Below are 22,616 nucleotides of genomic sequence, written 5' to 3'. Positions count from 1 at the left end.
AAGGATAAAACATCTTAGGAGAAGTTAGTTACCATAGTTGTGGTCTAAAAATGTATATTTGGTGGCACGCTTATTGGTAACCAAAGGTAAACATGCAGACTGTCACCCTTTTTAGTCCATTTATTCTTTGTTCTAAGGAGATAAATGGGCAAAGACCTGACACACAAATGCTTATCATAACATTTATCGTAACAAAAAATGGCTATTACCTGAATAAACATCAGCTCTTATTTATCAAGAGCCTACTACATGCCAGGCACTGTGCTAATTCTCGTTATTCAAAGATATGAACAAGTTAATGTGAAGAGAAAAATTTCCCCTAGCTTTATTGTTTGAATAAAGGACAGTGGATTTTCTATGGCACTTACGAAAAAGATAGAGAAGTGTTTTTTAAATGCTCTTGGATGGATCCTTGTAAGAGTGTGCACATATGTGTGTCCATGCTCTGTGTGTGGACATGCACCTTATATGTGCTTTTTGTGTAATAGACGTGGCTGCCAGGCTGGATAGGTGCTTAACTCCCTTTATCCAGCAAGGGACATTGTTAAACCCTAGGGATTTGGAAACAGCTTGAGGCTGGGGGAAGGAGCAAAGGGGCTTTGGGGATGTGTGATAGGGGAGTGCAGGACATGGCTGCAGAAATGTGTTTCTCCTTTTCCAGACACTGTCCAGCATCACTTTTTTTCTGTTTCTCCTTCCTTCTCTCTTTCTCTTTCTCTCTTCCTTCTCTCTGTCTATCTCTCTCTCTCCTTCCCTCTCTATTTTTCTCTTTTTCTTTCTTTCCTTATAATTTTCTTCTTTTTTAGGTCATAATAATATATTTTCAGGAAGATAAATGCTATGAAGAAAATAAATTAGGGGCATGTGATTGAGGGTAACTGTGGGACAGACTGAGATGAATTCAGGAGATGATGAGAAGGAGGAGGCTATTAAGTCAAGATCTAAGTGACAAGAAGGACACAGCTGTTTAAATCTCTCTCAGAAATGGGATGATATGACAATGTTTTCAATCTCCTATTTCCACTTCATCGTGCCATTTTTTCATGTCAATAAATATAAATATTGATGTACAATTTTTTTTGTTTTGAAACAGAGTCTCACTCTGCTGCCCAGGCTGGAGTATAATGGCTCAATCTTAGCTCACTGCAACCTTCACTTCCCCGGGCTCAAGCGATCCTCCTGCCTCGGCCCCCCAGTAGCTGGGACTACAGGCACAGCCACCATGCTCAACTAATTTTTGTATTTTTAGTAGAAAGAGGAAACTCCTGAGCTCAGGTGATACACCTACCTTGGCCTCCCAAAGTGCTGGGATTGCAGGCGTGAGCCACCGTGCCCAGACTGATGTACAAATTTCTTCTTCTTTTTTTTTTTTGAGATGGAGTCTTGCTTTGTGGCCAGGCTGGAGTGCAATGGCGCGATCTTGGCTCACTGCAACCTCTGCTTTCCAGGTTCAAGCGATTCCTCTGCCTCAGCCTCCCGAGTAGCTGGGACTACAGGGGCGCACCCCCATGCCCGGCTAATTTTTTGTATTTTAGTAGAGATGGGGTTTCACCATGTTGGCCAGGATGATCTTGATCTCCTGACCTCGTGATCCGCCCGCCTCGGCCTCCCAAAGTGCTGGGATTACAGGTCGTGAGCCACCACGCCTGGCCTGATGTACAATTTTTAATGGTCCATAATATCCCAGTGAATATCAATTTATCACAATTTACTTAATCTCCTTCTAATGTTCATACAGGTTGTATCCAATTTTTCATTATGATAAACAAAAGTATGATAGGCATCTATGCATCAGATCTTTTCCCACTTATCTCCTTTGGGCAAATTTTTGGAAATGTGGTAGCTAGATCAAAGAGCATGCTGCCTTTCACATTTTGATCCAGACAATCTCCCCGAAAGACTGAACTAACATGTTTATTTTCCCATGCTTTCCCTATGGTTGGAATTTTCCATTTTGATAATCTGTATCAGTGTAAGAGATGGAGATGTAATATCTCATTGCTGTTTTGACTTGAATTTCTTTGGCCAATAGTAAAGGTAAGTATCTTTTTATTTGTTTATCATTTGCTTACATTTCTTTCTTTTTTTTTTTTTCCCTGAGACGCAGTCTTGCTCTGTTACCCAGGCTGGAGTGCAGTGGCACAATCTCAGCTCACTGCTACCTCAGCCTCCCAGATTCAAGCAGTCCTCCTGCCTCGGCCTCCCAAGTATCTGGGATTACAGGCACACTCCACGAAGCCCAGCCAATTTTTTATATTTTTAGTAAAGACAGGGTTTCACCATATTGGTCAGGCTGGTCTTGAACTCCTGACCTTTTGATCCGCCTACCTTGGCCTCTCAAAGTGCTGGGATTTGAGCCACCACACCCAGCCTGCTTACATTTCCTTTTATGAATTGGCTGTTTCCAGTTTTAGCTATTTTTCTATTGAAAAATATATTGTGTTGCAAATACATTCTCTCCATTTGTCACTGGTGTTTCAACCTTATTTTTATTGAAAGGATACAAAATAAGTCAGTAACAAAAAAATTATCAGGTGGGAACAAATGTTATGAAGAAAATAAATTGGGTTATGTGATGAACTTTTTTTTTTTTTTTTTTTTTGAGATGGAGTCTTGCTCTGTCGCCCAGGCTAGAGTGCAGTGGCCGGATCTCGGCTCACTGCAAGCTCCGCCTCCCAGGTTCACGCCATTCTCCTGCCTCAGCCTCCCAAGTAGCTGGGACTACAGGCGCCCGCCACCTTGCCCGGCTAGTTTTTTGTATTTTTTAGTAGAGACGGGGTTTCACCGTGTTAGCCAGGATGGTCTCGATCTCCTGATGTCGTGATCCGCCTGTCTCGGCCTCCCAAAGTGCTGGGATTACAGGCTTGAGCCACCATGCCCGGCTGTGATGAACCTTTTTCTTTTTTCTTCTCTATGTCTCTGACATTCAAAAGCTAAATGGAGTCTCAGATGAATCAATCTGTTCCTTTAAGGTCTTTTTACTGCTAAAAAGACATTCTCCACCCACCCCAAGATGCAATATAATAAATAATAACAATAAATAATCCATATTTTCTCCAGGTGTTTTGTTTCCTTTTTTGGAGTTAGGGTCTCACTCAGTCACCAAGCTTGGAGTGCAGTTGTGTGATCATAGCTAACTACAGCCTCAAATTCCTGGGCTCAAGTGATCCTCCCACCTCAGCCTCCCAAGTATTTAGGACTACAGTTGTGTGCCACCATGCTTAGCTAATTATTATTATTTTTTTGCATTTGTTTATTTATTGTTTTGAGATTGAGTCTTGCTCTGTTGCCCAGGCTGGAGTGCAGTGGCGTGATCTTGGCTCACCGTGACCTCCGCCTCCCAGGTTCAAGTGATTCTCCTGCCTCAGCCTCCCAAGTAGCTGGGATTACAGGCATGCGCCACCACACCTGGCTAATTTTCATATTTTTAGTAGTGATAGAGTTTTACCATGTTGGCCAAGCTGGTCTTGAACTCCTGACTTCAAGTGATCTGCCCACCTTGGCATACCAAAGTGCTGGGATTACAGGGGTGAGCCACCACGCCCAGCCAACTAAGCAACTTTTCTACCCCTCATCTACACTCCTATCCTGAGTGTGTAGATATGACCTTCTTTGCAGGGTTTGTGGCAAGATGCTGAGAGGGAAGGTCTTACTTTTTTTTTTTTTGACAGGGTCTCACTCTGTTTCTCAGGCTGGAGTGCAGTGGCATGATCCCAGCTCACCATAACCTCCACCTCTCAGGTTTAAGAGACTCTCCTGCCTCAACCTCCCAAGTCCCGAGTAGCTGGTAGTACAGGCACACAACACCACAGCTGGCTGATTTTTGTATTTTTAGTAGAGACAGGGTTTCACCATGTTGGCCAGTCTAGTCCCAAACTCCTGGCTTCAAGTGATTCACCCGCCTTGGCCTCCCAAAATGCTGGGATTACAGGCGTGAACCACCACTCCCAGCCAGGTCATGCTCTTAAATAAAGGTCTTCGAAGTGTTAACCCTGCTGTCTTGAAGCCCCTCACAGCAAATGCCTATATTTAAAGAGGCCAGAAGTGCTACTTAAAGTGGGGTACCTAAAGAAGATCAGGCCCATACACCTGGCTTCCAGCTGTCCCTGATCATGATGATGTGACTGGAGGGGCTTCTTCAGCAGCCTCTGTTGCAGACATCTTCCAAAGGTGCCCATCTGGTTGCCTGGGGTGGATCCCAGTAAGTGGAGACCATAGAATGTCCTTTTGAATACTGTTAGATGCTCTGGTTGCTGGGCACCCCTCCTGGCAAGCAAAGCAGTTACCATGACAACTCCCCCTACATGTCTGTGATTTTTTGCATTTCTGCTTTTCTAATAAGTAGCAAGGTATTCCAGGGACAGGGGAGCATGGCTGCAAAACAGAAAGTCCTCTGTTCCAGGAAGGGGGACAGGGAGGAAAGGAGTGGAGGTGTGTATATGTTATGATTCACCAGTATAAATGCATTTGTCTCCACTTCTGGGTTAAAATGTGTGCATTTGGTTATGCGTCAATGTATGTATCAACATGTGTCGGGTGAAGGGGTGAATTATCCCTTCTGTCTGTTCATTTGCTTTCCTGCCCTCACAGCTGCCCCTGTGCTGGGAGAGTCACTCCAGCCCTTTGCCTAGGGGAAGTGCTGAGTCATTGCTCCAGCTGGGTTTCTGTCTCCTTTCCTCCACCTCCATCTTTCCTTAGTCCACCCCTCTTTGCTTCTGGTTTCTAAAACTCTGGTCCCCCTTCACCACCTTATCAGCAGCTTGGACTCGCTTTCCCCAGGTTAACTCCAGTTCAGGAAAGAAGGTACCTTATTCTGTTTCTGCACTTACTCCCTCCACCCCTTGCCTTCTCAGAAGAAGGGGTCCTTCTCCTTACGACTTCTCCCACTTAATCCCTGAGAAAACAGGACTCTGACAAGTCTGACCCAGGAGGCTAATTCTTCTATTTATTCGCGTTGATCCTTCTCCAGTCCCTCCCCTCCTAATCGGATTATGGCAGTGTCTCATGCCTTGGGGCATGTCAAAAGTGAGATTTAACTGCATGTTACTCACTGTGGCTTTTTTCTCATTCTACGTCTCCAAGTGCCAGATCACAAGTTCCTGGAGGGGTGTGTGTGTGCAGCAAAGGGTGGGTGCTGTGGCTAAGCGTTCAGGGGCAGTATCCAAACGCAGGATGTTTGTTGGAGGTTGAGGGGGGCCTCTGTGTAGGGTCTCTGCTCTCTTTCCCATCCCCTTTAGGCTCCTCTAATTCAGAAATTCTAATCAAATAGCTAGTCTCACTAGCTAGTTCCAAATAAGCTGGACCAGGATTGTTTCCCCAGCCAGAGGTGGGAGAGTAGAGCGGCTGCCCCGCCCGCTTAGTCTGGTTACTATGGCGACAGCCGCGGGGTGACCCAAGTGATCCTCCCTCCCTCCTCCCAAACCAAGAGAGATGACGGCACCGCGCTGACTGCGCCAAATTCCAGCCAATGGGCGGCTGCTCCCGCCTTCCCTTCCGCCAGCTCTCCCCCTCCCTCCGGGAACTCGATTCACAAATCTGGACTGGGGATTTCCGGCTCCAGGCAGGTTACAAGGGCCCTGGGCTGAGGCCAGGGGAGTCGAGTCCTGTAGTCCTGGGAGGGCAAGTGGGAACCGACATTCTTGGGTTCTGGAGCCAGACTTCTATAACTCGCCGCCAGAATAGATGACACCCTATTCCCAAATTATCCGGAAGATCTAGTTGAGGCCGAGTCTGCAACTCTTCCTGCCCCTACAAGCCCCGACCCCACCCGAGCGCGCCCTTCAGCACCACGGACAGCGATCCCGGGCCTCGTCTTTGCCGGTCCCGCCGGGTTCTTTCCGAATCTTCTCCGCCATGGCCGGACTAGGGTCGGAGCTGCCGGCACTCTGTTGAAGCCAGGCCTCTTTGGGCCAATGAAACAGTGAACAGGGCGCTTAGCCACGTGGCTAAGAAGGCAATGGGGACAGAGCAGGGATCTCAGGCTAAACAGCGCATTTTCCCTCTTGTTTCAATACCGGAGAATGCCTTCCTTCTCCCCAGCTGCTCGTGTTTGCCCCTTCTTGGGGATAAAGGGCAAAGGTCTGAATCTCAAGCAGGGATGGGCCTCCCAAGACTCCTGAGTGGGCGAGCGACCGGGGCAGCGTCGAAGCAGCCCCGTGGTGGTTGGGGAATAAGGAGAGAAGTGTGGCAGACAGGCCCCACTTGGGAGTGGTGAATACAGACTTAGGCCCGACTGTACTCTTGACCAATATATGGTGGGGAGAGATGGGGAGGAAGGGGAAAATAGCAATAAGGACTAGCTAGTTCTGCCTCAATGGGTCACATCACAGAAAGGGCACAATTCCCGCTGTCCCCGTCATTCGGTCTCTAAGTGGCCCAGGCACTAATGAGGAGCTAGGTCAGACAAGATGGAGGCGGAAGTGGGGGGATAGATTCAGCTTTATCACCAGGCCTCACCCTCAGCTACCTCACTTTACTCTTTACCCTCTGTAAAATGGAAGCCGATGGCGGGGGTGGGGATGGGGAAGAGGAGAAGTTCTCAAGGACTTGATCTTCCTTACTAGAGCCCCATCTCTTGCCTTCCTGCCCTGGCCGTGACAGTTCCACTACCACTCCCACTCCCTCCCTCCCGGGGCCCAAAGAAAGACCGGCGAAAACCATCTGCAGGCGCTTCCAGCGCTTTATAGTTCTTTCCGGGACAGACGGACAGACAGACAGTGCGGCCTGCTCTGTCGGCCCGCATCATTGGCACCTTGGACACGGCCCCAGGCCCAACCCAGTCCCTGGTACTCTACCGGGAGGATTCCTGTCCCGCCTCAGCTCAGCACCTCGGACAGTTCCCAGCCCAGCCTCCCCCCTCCCCCCTCCCTCCGCAAACAACCAAATGAATTAAAAGGGGCAGTGGGGAGGGAAAACAAAAAAGCTAAGGATAAGGAAGCGGGATGTTCCTCCCCCAAGGTAAGAAGTTTTCTTCTTCTCCCACCTGTCCACTGAGGCGCCGCGGCCGGGGTGGTCTCCCAGGTTGATTTTGCCTCCAAACCTCAGCCTCCTGAAAGAAGCCGTCAGCCCCTTCCTCCACCCCCCCAGCTCCCAGCATGCAACACGTTGGAAAAGGTGGGGAGAGGCAGTGGGGGTGGGGCGAGGGGCCATCCTGGTCCTGTCTGGGTGCCTGGGGCTACAGTTTCTCCTGGCACCTCAGTCGATCCAAATTAAAAACGAATATTCCCTTTGATCTGGGGAGGGGGATGTGGGAACTCAGTCAGGAATAAAAAATGCAAGCTGACACAAGTGGAGGAAGAAGGCAGACAGGAGGGAAGATGGTGACACATGACAGGAGCAACAAGAAGAGGAGATGGGGACACAGGTGCAGGAGGAGAAACAGGGGGGCCATGGGGTACAGTCAAGCAAGGGGTAAGATGGAGATGCGGACACACACGCCCAAGGAACAGAAAATGGAAAGGCAGGGAGAGGGAGGAAGAAAGAGAGGAACAGGAGAGAGAGAGGGAGAGAGAGAGAGGAATGCAGACAGGAGGAAAAATGAAGACACAAAAAGGAGGCAAGGAAATGGACAAAACCGAGGGGGAATGGACTGAAGGGAAGGGGAAGACCCGGGCAGAAATGAAGAAATGGGGGCGCAGACAGACGGGAAGAGTGAGGTTGGAGTACCCTTCCCGCGCTCATCTTCCGTCCCCACTTCACGCCCAGCAAATCCAAACACCGCGGCCTCTGGTGTCCCGGCCTCCACTTTCCCCTGAGGGGCATGGGCGGCTCCTCCTCCGCCCAGCCGGGGCGCTGAGCGGTGGTAACAGCGGCGGTGGCTTGGTGGTCCCGGGGGGTCCGAGTGTGTGTCGGGGGCTGGGGCGGGGGATGGGCGCGGCCCCTGGGTATCCCTAGCGGTCCAGGTTCATAGTCCAGTGCTTGGCTCCGGCCGCGCAGCTGTCCCTGGCGGCCGAAGTGGCGGCGGACGCGCCCCCGTTCGGTGGGCCACCGCCGCTGGCGGCGGCCTCGCCCTCGTTCTTGAGGTCTTGAAAGACCTGCGTGAAGAAGTGGGGGTCGGCGTTGAGCCGCAGCATCTGCGGGCTGAGCCGCTGGATGAGGCGCAGGCAGCGCTGCCAGAAGCGCTCCTTGTCGGGCTCCACGAGGAAGGGCTTGAGTGGGTAGGAGATCTCGTTGCCCATGTAGGAGTAGGCGAGGTAGAGGCAGGTGAGGAAGGCGGCCTGCAGCTCGGCGGCCGACGCCAGCTCGTCCCCACGCAGCGACTCGCGGCACAGCAGGTACACGAACACCAGGTTGGCGGGCGTAATGAAGGCCTGGTCTTGCCAGCCCTGCAGCAGCAGCGAGCGGTCCACACCGCGGAACCAGCCTACCAGCTCGCCGGGGCTCAGCTCCTTGAGGCGGTAGCAGCGTCGGCACACGAAGTCGCCCAGACAGCGCAGCAGCTCGCCGGTGGACGCCTGCACGATGACCCGCCGCGGCGAGCCGCCAGGCACCGGCGGCGCCGCCTGCAGGGCTGGGGGAGGCGGCGGCGGAGGCTTTCCCCCTCCCGAGCCCGGCGGCTGAGCGGCCGCGCTGCCCCCCGACGGTGGCTCGCAGGTGGCGGCAGCCGCGGGCACGGTGGGCACTGGCACCGCCAGGGGCTTGGCGGTGCCACCGCCGTCGGGGGGATCCCGGCCCTTGCGGAGAAGGTTCTCGCGGTTGCGTTGCTGGACCAGGGGGTCGGGGCCCGTGGATGCCGGCTTGGGTGTCACCTTCTTGCTGCCTTTCTTCTTCTTGGCGGACGCGGCCACCAGGCGCTTCCAGGTGAGCGCCGAGATGAGCACGGACGGCCGCTTGAGTCGGCTCTCGCCTTTGCCGCCCTTGCCCACTGGCGGCGCCCCGTAGCCCCCCAGCGCCTCGTCCCCCGCGGGCGGCGCCTTCTTCTTCTCTTCGGGCAGCCCGCCGGGCCTCCGGCCCTTGGCCGAGGAGGCAGGGGAAAGAGACAGCACCGTGCCCATCCTGCAGAGCGGGGCCGGCGCCCGGGCCCCAGCGGGAGCCGCGGGCGGCGCCGCTGCTACTGCAGCCCCGGGGGACCCGGCGGTGGGGGGCCTAGCCCCGGCCCGGGCGCGCGGACTGGCGGGGGAAGGTGGCTGCCAGGCGGCTCCGCTGCTCTGAGCCTGAGCTGCGCCAGCTGCAGCGTCAGCCCCACCCCTTGGGTCCCTTTTTTCGCCGCGCTGTGCCCCGCCTCACGCGGCCAATCCGCTCCCGAGTTGCACTCCTGATGGGCAGCTCCCGTGACCAATAGACTCTCACATGTCAATTTCAAGTCCCGCCCCAATCCCCACCCTCTGTCCTGAGTCTTTTCCCTTCCCCCGTTCCGGGGAAGGGGAAGGCGGTGGTCGTCGTTCGAGTGGCCTCCTCAGGGTCAGAGTTGAGGAGGGGTGGTGGCTGCTCCTACCTCCTCCTCCGGATCCTAGAGCATGGGTCAGCTTGTTCTGATGCACTGGGTCGCGGTAGCAGATAAACCATGGGAACAGCCCTCCTTCCCTCTGCCTTTGAATTTGTGTGGGGGGCCAGTGTGAGTAGTGAGTGCCCTCACCGGATGCCCAGGTCCCAGCTGGGTCGTGTTGCAGTGGCTCCTCCAATGTGACTGTCCGGTCTGTTTCCTCTTCGCCACCCCACCTCGCCCACTACCCCCCAGGTCGCTAGAGGGGCTGCAGCAGGCACATTTCTGCCCTGCCCGTTTGGGAGTCCTCGCAGAGCCTTCTTGCAGGTCACAACCCGCCTCCTTGGGGGTTCCAGCTTGAGGGGGAGAGGGGGAGCAGCAGGGTCTCAAATATGCCCCTGAGGCCTCTGCTTGCCGTCCTGATTCTCTGCACTGAGCCTGTGGGGCAGACCCTTGGCTCTGGTCCCTGTGCAGCTCCACTAACATACACAGATCTCACACTTGGGTGGGTGATGGATAAGGTTGGTCCCTGGGGAAACGCTGGAACTTGGATCACTTGGTTTACCCGGTGTTGGATAGTGAACAGAGCCTCCTGTGTGGATGGAAGCCCAAGAAGGTTGGACCAACCTCCTGCCCAACCCTGGGTCCAGGTTGAGGTGGGTTTCATCATTAAATGCTTCCTGCAGGTCAGGTCCCAGCTGTCCCCACTCCCAGGAGCAACCTGTTAGGCTGGGTCCTGCCCACTTCTCTCTGGGTCTGTCTGTTCCCTCCTCAGTACCCATCAGCCCTTTGCCCTGGGTTTTGGACTCCTCAGGCCTTACCTGCAGGTCTTGAGCACAACTGCTTCTGGACCTATTCTATCTGCCTTGTTAGATCATGTCCACCCTTCTTGGAACCTGCTCTGTGTGCCTCCCCCAGCACAAGGGTCTTCTGGCTTCCTAAGTAAGTGGACCTTGTAGGTGCACATGGGTTCGATGTGGAGAAAAACCCCTACCTATGTATTTCAGTAAATTGTCAAGATTGCCCTCGGAATCACCTCCATGCTCCTCACAGACCACCAACATAGCTCCAAGGATCCACTGCTGTCAGGGTTGATTTGTGCACATATATGTGTGTGTGTCACTGCAGATAGGCTGTTCTAGAATCCATATGGGCTGCAGTTCTAGCTACCAGAGGTACCAGCATTTCCCAGCCATTCCACAGCCCCTGCTCACTCATACCCTCCTGGAGGCCTGTGGTCTGCCTGTCTCCATTCCCCTTCTCTTTGCCATCATGCACATGCGGCCTTGTACCTCCTCCCTCACTCAGCACTCAATATGCACTTTCTCAGTGGGGTATCTCTGCTCCCTAGGATCTGATCTTTATTTTCTTGCAGCCCAAGCTGACCTGCCCAAACTCTCATTCTCCCCATAGTTGTGGGAAAGTGTTCCCTCTTTTCAGCTGCTGTAATTGGCCCCACTTCCTCCTACAAGGTGTTCTGAGTCACTCTTTATCTGCCACCAAGGAATAGTCAGTTCACCGGTAGTTAAGGACAAGCCCTGTAGAGACTGAGTTGCTCTGGTGGAAACACTGGGCATGTGGATCTAAATGGCACGTGAGTCCTTCCAGCTCTGCTCCCAGGAATCCCTCACTGGCATAAGGCCTATCATTAAGGTCATTTAGGACCACGTCTTCTAAGCAGCACCCACAGAGTGTCATCACTGTGGTACCCTACTTCTGGCCCAGCTCTGACCTCCTACTGTCCTCTTGGTCAGAACCAAGAATTTCCTCCTCTGCTTCAGGAACCCCAAACCAGGTGCCTCAGAGGGTCCTACTCCCCCTCCTAATTTTCCACCTTGCTCTGCCTCTAACCCTTTTTCTGGCTCACATGCTCCCCACTCTCCTGCTCTGGTTATCCCTCCGGAATCTCTGAGCTCCTTCCACTGGGCCAGAACCCTCTCTCAGACTGTCAAGCTCTTGAAATCTCACCTCCTCCAAGAAGCCTTTTTTTGATTGATTGGAAGGGACCTAATACTCTTTCTGACTTCAGCCTTTCCAGCCTCTTCCCCTCAGCAACAGTGGCTGCATAGCAACTTGGTTAAGGGCTGGGCTCTTGGTCTAAGATGTGTAAGATGGATATGGATGGAATTTTAAAGACAAGCAGACAAGCTAATCAAAGAGATCCAGAAAGAGTAACAACATTGCTGTTGTATATAAGCCAGTGGCATTGAGAGCTGAGAGGAAGGGTTATTATGTTTCTGCAGGGGGAGAACAAGGGGAATAAGCCTAGTGAAACCAGAAAGACTTCATGGAGGAGGTGGGCTTTGTAGAAGGGTGATGGCTTTCCCACATTTGCAAGTGTACTCTTCTGGTTAGGTTATGTTTGGGTTCATATTCTAAGATTCATGTATCTTCATTATAATAGTATCTCTATGTTGCTTCTTGTCTGCCCATCTCCCTTATGTTCCTCTGGGGCAGTGCTGGTTGTATCAGACTCCCTTAGATGGGACAGCCCCTGAGGCCAGGCTCCTTGTATATCTATATCTCTCTGTAGATTACCTAGAACAGTGCCTATTCAGATAACTGGTTATTCCTGAAGGCTCTTTAAAGCAAATACTCTAGGCCCAGACCAAGAACTGGAGCGCCTAGACTGAGGTTTTAGCCTGGGTAGGATTTGGCCTTATTGGTGAGTGCGTCACCATCAAATTCACCATAGATGCTCCTGTCACTCACCCCACCTGGGCAGGTGGGCCCCATCTTTTAAGAGAACATCTCCAGACAATGCTGCTCACACTTTGCCTCTCTTTGGCTCTTCTTATCTCCCTTCTGAGAAGGGAGGCAGGAGACAGGAGTCCTAGTCTATGACTGCTGGTTGTATGACCTTGGGGAAGTAATTTCAGCTCTCTGGGACTCGGTTTCATCATATTAAAATGCAGGGATTCTATAGATTTGATGCTTATTATAAGATAAGAAAATGAATATTAAAAGAATAAGATAACATTTTAGGAATTGGACTAGAAGAGGATTCCTAAAGCCTCCTTCAACTCCACAGTTCTGATTCTAAACAAAATTTGTCCTGTGAATCTGTTTCACTCTCCAGCTCCAGCCCTGTCTGCTTCTCCCTAATCTGTTTCTGTCTGATGGGCTCAGTCTTTGTGTGCACAGCATCCGTGTGAGGCCTGCATTTCTGCAGTTCAGCCCAGGAGATGAAGGGGAGGGGAGCTTAGGCTCTCAGCAATGTAAATCTTCCTAGGTCCCTCCAAGCTTTAGAGGGGCCCATGAAAGGTGAGAAGGCAAAGAAGAGGAAGGCAAGATGGCTGAGGCCCAGGATATCCCCAGTAAACATCAAGGCCCCAGAAACCAAGGTCATTGCACCTCCCTGTCTCCAAGGGGCCCCTACAAAGAGGCTAATGATGACATAGGTTCTTAAAACATCCAGGATGGAGACCCAGCCTGGGCATCTGAATGCCTGGATCTTGCTGCCTCCCGCCCTGGCACCCCCAACTCCCTTGCCCATCAGTCTCAGCTCCTGAGGTGTGCAGAGGGGGTGGGTATGTACCAGCCCAGCCTTCCCTCCCTCTCCTGAGGACCTTACCCCAGGGGAGAAGTGGGTGACTAAAACAAATGAGGGGAGCAGAACCCCTCTACAGATAACAGTGGAGGGGGGAGAGGGTGAGCAGAGAGAAGAGAGGAATTGACAGAGGAGGGGCTGCTAGCTGTCAAGAGGGAGACCCGAATTCTCATGTCTTTCCCATTTCACAGGCTCTTTGCTAGAAGGACTTAATTAAGGAGCCCAAATATAGTTTCTTTTGAACAGTGAATAGGGTTGGGAGCACAGATGAGGAATGTGATGCTCTGGGGTGGGGAGAGAAGGGACCAGTGCTGAGATGCTGGAGGGCCCAGGGTGAAGGGGATAGAGAGGACAGGGGTGAACTGGTGACTCCTTTTCCCTGCCATAAGCTCTGCTGCTTTCCTTGATGGAAGGGGGACCATTTCTGCCTCTCCCATCCTCAGTCCTGATCTCCCTTCAACTCCCTGGATCCTGCCTTCACCTCCTTTACTGTCCCCTGAGAACAGCTCTCACTGTCCAGTTCTCCCAGCACTCACCAGAAGCTTTAAGTCTTGGTTCACCTTCTGCCTCCACCAAGCCCCCTTTTTGCCTCCTCCCTTTCGTCCCCAACTCCTTCTCCTCCCAGACCCTGCTGGCGCCCAGCATAGCACTACAGATGTAGGAGCAGATCAAGAAGGGCGGGGGTGGTAGCTGTTGCTTTTCTGGGATATTCTTAGCCTGTCTGGGGGCTGGAGCTGGAATCAGCGTTTCCATCTCAACCAGGCAGGTGGCTGCCAGAAACTGCCACTGTGACTGGGTCTTCATCTAGTTCCATATCCCTTACCCTGTCCCTTCCTCCTCTGTCTTGATTTCATCTATGAACACAGACCCTCTGAGAGTCCAGCCTTCCCACCCTTGTGCCCTGGGTGGAAGGTTTCCTCTGCCTATCAGGCGTAGCGCCAGGAAGGTGTGCAAACCTCACTGGAGGCTCTGGGGAGAAAGAAGAGCCTTGGAGAACTCTAGCTCAGATGCTCCCTAGAGCTGCACACAGCCCTCTTCTCTCTGCCCCAAGGCCCTCTTCTTTCATCTGCCCCCAACAACCCCTGCATGATACTCAGTCCCCAGACTCTAGCCACCACCATGAAGGCCTTTCTTATCTTGATTTATAGGAGTCACTCAGGGGCCCTAGAGTTTCAGAAGCTGCCTCCTGAAAGCAGCTGAACCCTGGGGTCCAGGCCTCCTTTGGGCCAGAACAAGGGGCTCACTCACTCAGATCCCTCCCCCTACCTTTTTATTTGAGACAAATTCTCACTCTTTTGCCCAGGCTAGAGTGCAGTGGTGTGATCTTCACTCATTCCTGGGCTCAAGGGATCCTCCCACCTCAGCCTCCCAAGTAGTTGGGACCACAGGCATGCATCACCAGGCCTGGCTAATTTTTGTACTTTTTGTAGAGACGGAGTTTCACCATGCTGCCCAGGCTGGTCTCTAATTCTTGGGCTCAAGCAATCCGCCCACCTCAGCCTCAAAGTGCTAGGATTACAGGCATGAGCCACCACGCCCGGCCCTCTCAAATGTCTTTATCAGCAGAGGCAGAGGCAAAGAAGAAGTCTCACTCATTCACAAATCACACACAAAAAAGTTTGTCACCTTAAGAGGGATAGACAATGGAAGGTCTCCTATGTGGGTTCTGAGGTCATTCGGTCTATGTTCAAATCCAGCCCCTCCACTTATGACCTGGGGCCCTTGGGGCAAGTTTCTTAATTCTTCTGAGGTCTATAAAAGTGGACCATCCAAGGCGCAGTAGGAGATCACCAACCGCAGCCGGGCTGAGGCTGAGAGCATGTACCAGATCAAGTATGAGGAGCTGCAGACGCTGCAGGAGATGACCTGCGTTGTACAAAGACTGAGGTCTCCGAGATGAACCGGAACATCAGCCAGCTCCAGGCTGAGATTGAGGGCCTCAAAGGACAGAGGGCTTCCCTGGAGGCTGCCATTGCAGATGCCGAGCAGTGTGGGGAGCTGGCCATTAAGGATGCCAACACCAAGCTGCCTGAGCTGGAGGCCGCCCTGCAGCGGGCCAAGCAGGACATAGCGCACACCTGGATGAGTACCAGGAGCTGATGAATGTCAGGCTGGCCCTGGACACCGAGATCACCACCTACAGGAAGCTGCTGGAGGGCGAGGAGAGCTGGCTGGAGTCTGGGATGCAGAACATGAGTATCCATACGAAGACCACCAGTGGCTATGCAGGTGGTCTGAGCTTGGCCTATGGGGACCTTACAAGCCCTTGGCCTCAGCTACAGCCTGGGCTCCAGCTCCTTCAGCCACACTAGCTCCACCAGGGCCGTGGTTGTGAAGAAGATCAAGACCCACAATGGGAAGCTAGTGTCTGAGTCCTCTGACATCCTGCCCAAGTGAACAGCTGCGGCAACCCCTCCCAGCTTGCCCCTCCTGCGGCTGCCCCAGAGCCCAGGAGGGAGGCCACTGTGCAGGGGAACACAGGGAATGGGAGACCCACCTGAGGCTCAGCCCTAGCCCTCAGCCCACCCGCAGGGGAGTTTACTGCCTGGGGCACCCTCTTTGCCCATATCTCCAGTTACAAAATAATTCAGTCTTTTTTTTTTTCCCCCTAAAATAAAACTTCAGCTAGCTCTACCAACTGTCAAAAAAAAAAAAAAAAAAGTGGACCATCATCATAAGGTTGTAAGATTTTAATCATGTGATGCTCAACAATGCTTGTATATCACATGTGCATGGTGTTCATAAATGTTAATTGTTAACAAATTATACTGTCATCATTATTTTTACAAAGCAGGAAAGTTTCGTTTGACCTGTGCCATTAGCATTTTTTTTCTCATTAGAACATTTATCATTAAAGGGCCAGGGTGGTACTATCATTTCTTTTTGTTTGGCTTCTGAAGCCTGAATTTGTGTCTGTGCTTTCCTCTCAGATACTGTGCTCATACCCACGGCTACTCAGACCGTTCCTGGGGGTGGTTTGATTTGCTTCCTAGGGTCATGAAGACCTGACAGCATATGAGGCACTGGTCCCCTTTTCTGGTCTTGCTGCAGGCCACAATACTTTTCTGAAGCTCTGAGTGTCTATTCTAGGCCAGGTTCCACGCTGGCCCCAAGTCCTGACTGTGCTTTCTGGGAGCTGTACTCTGGCTACTCATACCACATTCCATGGTCTCCCCAAAGCTCCAGAGGCTTTACAGTCGGTTCTGCTTTTCAAGGGCTTTGAGGAAAATGTTCAATAAGATTATTAAACCACATGAGCAGATACTACTTGAGAAACTGTAGCCTACACGGTACTGGGCTAGGTGGTGGGAACACAAAAAGGTGTGAGGTAGGGCTCCAGCCTTCAAAGAATGTACAACATAGGTGGCAGAGATATGAAAAATAGTGAGAAATAGCAGTGAAATGATGTGTCCTATGGCCAGTTACAGATAATGGGATTTAATGACTTGGCTAATCCTGCCCACCCCCCTCCACCTTCCACCATCACAGCTAATCCTTCTCCAGCTTGTCCTAAATTCATATGCACACAGAGTTAGAATTCTTTTTTATTTCATTTATTTTATTTATTTTTTTTGTGACATAGTTTCTTTCTTGTTGGCCAGGTTGGAATGCCATGGTGCGATCTCGGCTCACCGCAACCTCTGCCTCCCAGGTTCAAGTGATTCTCCTGCCTTGGCCTCCTGAGTAGCTGGGATTACAGGCATGTCCCACAACACCCGGCTAACTTTCTGTATGTTTAGTAGAGATGGGGTTTCACCGTGTTAGCCAGGATGGTCTCGATCTCCCTACCTCAGGTGATCCGCCTGCCTTGGCCTCCCAAAGTGTTGGGATTACAGGCATGAGCCACTGCGCCCAGCCAGAATCCATTTTTAACTGTGTTTGCTCTAGTGCATGGCCTTCCTTGTCCAACCCCAGGCTGTGATGATAAGCACTGGTCCCAAGGTAGAACCAGGCCGCAGCAATCCCCTGCTCACAGTGACAATGGGTCCTACCCCCTGTGCATGATGAGGCTTAATGAGTAACTCCTGTGTGAAAAGCGTGGTAGGTCTGCCTACTGCTCCAATGTCTTAGACAGGGGCTTTTTGTTGACTTCCTATTTGTCCAGAATTGGGGGCAAGTGGGGGATGGGCTCCAAAGCAGGTTCATTAATTTACACTTGCCTCTGTCTGGTTCCTAAATATAAAGACAATTCTTTATGTTGACCTCCTTTGAGTAAAAAGGCATTCCTAATTTATAAGCTAGAGCCCCACATATACTTGCTTTTGATTTTGAGTAGGGAGCAGAGGCAAGTAAGGTTGTCCACTAGATTAATGGATCCTAAACTACTCTGCCTAGCAGAACCACCTAGGGGAATTTTGTAAACATATAATTTCCGGGCTCTACCTCAGACCTATGGAATCATAATTTCTTTTTCTTTTTTTTTTTTTTTGAGGTGGAGTTTCACTCTTGTTCCCCAGGCTGGAGTGCAATGGCACGATCTTGGCTCACCACAACCTCTGTCTCCCGGGTTCAAGCGATTCTCCTGCCTCAGCCTCCCAAGTAGCTGGGATTACTGGCGCAGGCCACCATGCCTAGCTTATTTTGTATTTTTAGTAGAGAGAGGGTTTCTCCATTTTGGTCAGGCTGGTCTTGAACTCCTGACCTCGTGATCCACCCGCCTCGGCCTCCCAAAGTGCTGGGATTACAGGCATGAGCCACTGCACCCGGCCTGAAATCATAATTTCTTTGGGTGGGCTCAAGATGAAATCCCTGTAAGAAAAAAATTAAAAGGGAGGAGAAAACCCTAGGAAATGGCTGGGTCCCACCTGTTCTTTCTGGAGAGCACCACTGTTGTCTCTCTGGCCAAGCCGCCAGCCCCATCACTCCATGGTAGGAATACCCTAACTTCCTCCTGGGAAACCACTGCTCCCACATTCTCAATCCATGTGGCTTACATGGGGCTCAGCCCTCCCTAAACTACAAGACATAGATTAAAGACATAGACTTAGCCAGCTCCCATCCTAGTGACAATGGTTCAGGGAGGGGCTAGTCCAAACCAGGCCAATGAGACTCAATTCTTGGAGTTTTAGAGGAACTGTTGGGAAAGAAAGGCTTTCCTTCCTCTGAGGTTGTCAAGCTGTTGGAATGAAAGCCTTGAGCTGCTGGTGACTCTCTTGTCCCCACATGGAGAAAAGCCACCTGAAGTAATGCAGAGGAAAGCAGAGTCAACAGATGGAGGGACAGATCCCTGACATAATTGTAGCCCCTAGATCCAGCTAAACCTGATACAGTTGTATGATCCCATAAATCCACACTGTCCCCACTCCCTAACCTTTTTTTCTAATCTTAAGGTAATTTGAGTTGCGCATCTAATTCTTGCAAGCAAAAATATCCTGATGAATGGAACTTCCTGCCTGGAGATTTTCCTCGTGGAAATTTGTAACTTCAGGGACGTATGTTTGGTCCGAATAAATGAGGAAGGCAGTCCCTGATATCTGGTTGTCAGTTAATGACAAAATCTGGAAGAGGCACTGTGGACCACAACCTGGGTTCTGATCCTATAGCCTATTTTCTGCTGGAATCTCAAACCTCCCAGTCCAAACCATAGCTGGTGTTTGGAGTTCATCAGGTTCCAAGGATCCTTCCTTAAAGGAAAAGTCATTTCCCTGAGGCCTGCACAATTGTCAAGTCTTTCGGGGCTGCTGCAAGGCTACATGCCTTAGGTATCAGCTTCCTGCTCAAATAAGAAATTTGATCCATCATGCTTCTGAATCACATTTGTCCACAACCAGTGTAATAGGCAGCTGTAGCCACACAGAGCCGCTTGTTATCATCAGGGCTATTAGCACAGTGTCTCTGGGGAAATGGGGGCAGAGGTGGGTTTGAGCTTTAAGCTGCCTGAGTTCCTGTTGGCTAAGACTACAGGACCTCTTGTCTGGATTGCCTTTGGGGAGCTTTCTCAAAGGAACCGTTGGGGTTCTGATCAAACCACAATTACCTGGTTACAACATGGTTCACACCTGCCTTTTAAAGAAACTCCAAGGCTATTTTCAAGTAGTTTGTGGATTTTTCTGCAATGGCACAATATTTTTCTATCCTGCTTGGCGGTATTCAATGGGTAGTTGAACATCCAGTCATAATTCATCTTTTCATTTTTCTACTCATTCATTTACTCATGCAAATTTTGTACGACGAACTGTCTTTTAACTTTTTTTTTAATTAAATCTGACTTTTAGACAAATCCTATTGCAGGTGGAGGGATATGCAGTCTTAGTTGGTATGGAGACTTTGTTCTCCCTCCAAAGACTACACATTTCCAGAAAATGGATATTTCCAGAAAATGTCCTATTTTAAGCCCAACTGATTAATAACTTTAATTACATCTGCAACAATCTCTTTCACCATATAATGTAACATAATTATGGGAGTATTGTGGGGCAAAAAAAACATGGAGGTCATCTTAGAATTCTGGCTATCACTGTGTCTATTGCTTTACCTATCAATTAGGAGACAATTTTTCATTTTGTTGTTTTTGTTTGTTTGTTTTTAGATGAAGTCTTGCTCTGTCACCCAGGCTGAAGTGCGGTGGCATGATGTCAGCTCACTGCAACCTCTGCCTCCCGGGTTCAACCGATTATCCTGCCTCAGCCTCCCAAGTAGCTGAGATGACAGTAGCTCGCCACCACACCCAGCTAATTTTTGTATTTTTAGTAGAGACGGGATTTCACCATTTTGTCCAGGTTGGTCTCAAACTCCTGACCTCAGGTGATCCACCCACCTTGGCTTCCCAAAGTTCTGGGATTACAGGTGTGAGCCACTGCGACTGGCCTGTTGTTGTTTTTGAGGCAGGGTCTCACTCTGTTGCCCAGGCTGTAGTGCAGTGGTGCAATCATGGCTCATTGCAGCCTTGATCTCCAGGACTCAAGCAATCCTCCTGCCTCAGCCTCCAAGTTGCTGGGACCACAGACGTGTGTGCCACCATGCTTGGCTAATTTTTAAAATGTTTGTGGAGATGGTGTCTCTATGTTGTGCAGCATGGTCTTGAATTTCTGGGCTCAGGTTATCCTCCCACCTTGGCCTCCCAAAGTGCTGGGATTACAAGCATGAGCCACCCCACCTGGCCAGTTGTTCATACTTTACTTTATATAAGTGAGACCATACTATGTTAATCTAATACGTGTTTTTTTGTTTGTTTGTTTGTTTGTTTTTTGCTTTACATTAAGTTTGTAAGATTTGTTTTTGTTGATAACCTTGTTGATGTTGATTTTTCCTGCTGCATAACATTTCATTGTATCAGTGTAGTAAGTTTTACTTATTTGTTCTCTTGGTGACTGATAATTAGGTTGCTTTCAATTTTTTATGATCACAAACAATTGTGTTATAAATATTATTTTACATGTCTCTGGTGCACATTTACAACCATTTCTCTAGGAATATACCCAGTAGTGGAATTGCTGGGTTATTGGGTATACATATCCAACTTTACTAGATCTTGTTAAATTGTTCTCCTAAGGTGTTGTACCAACTTACACCCTGCAATGCATACAAGTTTCTTTCTTTCTTTCCTTCTTTTTCTTTCTTTCTTTCTTTTTTCCTTTCTTCCTTTCTTTCTTTTTTTTTTTTTTTTTGAGATGGAGTTTTGCTCTTGTCACCCAGGCTGGAGTGCAATGGTGCGATCTCGGCTCGCTGCAACCTCCACCTCCTGGGTTCAAGAGATTCTCTGGCCTCAGCCTCTGGAGTAGCTGGGATTACAAGCGCATGCCACTACATCCAGCTAATTTTTTTATATTTTTAGTAGAGATGGGGTTTCACCATGTTGGCCAGGCTGGTCTGGAACTCCTGACCTCAGTTAATCCACCCGCCTCAGCCTCCCAAAGTGCTAGAAATACAGGGGTGAGCCACCGCACCCGGCTTGTGCATGCAAGTTTCTATGGCTCCGTATCTCCACCAACTTGTGACATTGTCAGGTTTCAAATTTTGGTCATTCTGATATATGGGCAATAACTTGCTGTAGTGATATATAAATTTTACTTATTCAACAAATAAATATTTATCAAGTGCCACTACATGCCAGGCAGTGAACAAAATAGACAAAGTCCCTGTCCTGTAGAGCTGGAAAGGCCAACAAATATATATTTTTATATATTGAAGTAAGTATTATATAAAACAATGATTAATATTATAATTAACATATTATATATATTAATCGCATGTGGCTTTTCCACTGGCTTACAAGGCCCAGAATGATCTTCCCTCTGCCCTTACCACTTCAACCCCACCCCTTACTCTGTCCCCACCACACTGGCCTTCCATTTTGGCTTTGGCATTTTGGCTGTCTTTCTCTTCTTGGAGCACTCTCTACCAGTTACAGGTAAGGCTTACTTCCTCATCTCATTCAACTCTTTAATCAAAAGCCATCGTCTTAATGAAGTATACCCTAATCAGTCTGCTGTGGACTATTCTTGGCCCCCAGAATTCATTTGTTGAGGCCTAACACCCAATGTGATGATATTTGAAGATGAGGCCTTTAGGGAGTAATTAGGTTTAGATGAGGTCCTGAGGGTGGGGCCCTCTGATGGGTTTAGTGTCTCAAGAGAGCTTGCTGTCTGTCTGCCAGGTGACTACACACAAAGCAGGCGAGACTGGAAGAGATCCCCCACCAGAATCCCACCATGATGGCATCCTGACCTCAGACTTCCAGCCTCCACAACTGTCAGAAATAAATGTATGTCGTTTCAGCTACCCAGTCTATAGTATTTTGTTGTGGCAGCCTGAGCTGACTAAGACACAGACTATTTAAAATTGCATCCTGCCCCTGGCCCCGCCAGTCTCTTATCTCAATCTTCTGTCCCCTGCTCCAATTTTTCCTCTGGAATTTGTGATCTACTAACCTACTAGATAATTTTATTCATTTACTATGTTTGTTGTTTGACCACATACATACTAGAATATGAGATCCAGAATATTTGTCTTTTTTGTTCATGAATGTATGCTAAGTGCCTAGAACTCAGTGAATACTTGTTGAAGGAATAAATGCTGTGGAGGAGGCAGCATTCTATTTCATAAAGTATCTGGGAAGGCCTCTTTGATAAGGTAGACATTTCCCAACTATTACTGGAATTGAATTGAGCTTTTTTTTTTTTTTTTGATGGAGTTTCACTCTTGTTGCCCAGGCTGGAGTGCAATGGCACAATCTCAGTTCACCACAACCTCTGCCTCTGGGGTTCAAGCGATTCTCCTGCCTCAGCCTCCCTAGTAGATGGGAATACAGACACGCACCACCATGCCTGGCTAATTTTATATTTTTAGTAGAGATGGGGTTTCTCCATGTTCGTCAGGCTGGTCTCAAACTCCAGACCTCAGGTGATCCACCTGCCTCGGCCACCCAAAGTGCTGGGATTACGGGCATGAACCACCGCGCCCAGCTGGTATGGAGCATCTTTTTGTGATATTTCTTCCTTCTGTGACCATCTGGGATTTCCTCTTTTATTAATTACCTGTTCATCTCTTTTGCTTATTTTCTATTGATTGGTTTATCTTCTCTTTTTATTTGTAGATTTTTTAATATAAATCTTGGATGCCAGTCCCTTATTAATTACATGTAGTTTATATCTTCTCCTAGGCCACACGTTACTGTTTTTTTTTTTTTTTTTTTTTTAGACAGAG

At 49.8% G+C, this 22,616-nt stretch overlaps 1 protein-coding gene and 1 pseudogene across 1 annotated transcript; one reads left to right on the top strand and one right to left on the bottom strand.

Annotated features, from left to right (window-relative positions):
• Positions 1 to 6,654: 6,654 nt before the first annotated feature.
• On the bottom strand, positions 6,655 to 9,180 carry CDK5R2 (cyclin dependent kinase 5 regulatory subunit 2). The gene has a single exon (XM_025404820.1). The coding sequence runs from the start codon at positions 8,991 to 8,993 to the stop codon at positions 7,890 to 7,892; it is 1,104 nt and encodes a 367-aa protein (XP_025260605.1). The 5' UTR covers positions 8,994 to 9,180; the 3' UTR covers positions 6,655 to 7,889.
• A 3,498-nt stretch (positions 9,181 to 12,678) lies between these two features.
• Positions 12,679 to 15,368, top strand: LOC112635889 (annotated as a pseudogene).
• The last annotated feature ends 7,248 nt before the right edge of the window (positions 15,369 to 22,616 follow it).

This window comes from Theropithecus gelada, chromosome 12, assembly GCF_003255815.1.
Source record: "Theropithecus gelada isolate Dixy chromosome 12, Tgel_1.0, whole genome shotgun sequence".
Lineage (NCBI taxonomy): Eukaryota > Metazoa > Chordata > Mammalia > Primates > Cercopithecidae > Theropithecus > Theropithecus gelada.
Note: the sequence above shows the minus strand (reverse complement) of the source record. Positions and strands in the feature narration are given on the sequence as shown.

Coding starts and splice junctions, on each gene's coding strand:
- CDK5R2 (XM_025404820.1), bottom strand. CDS start 8,993: ATGGGCACGGTGCTGTCTCTTTCCCCTGCCTCCTCGGCCAAGGGCCGG.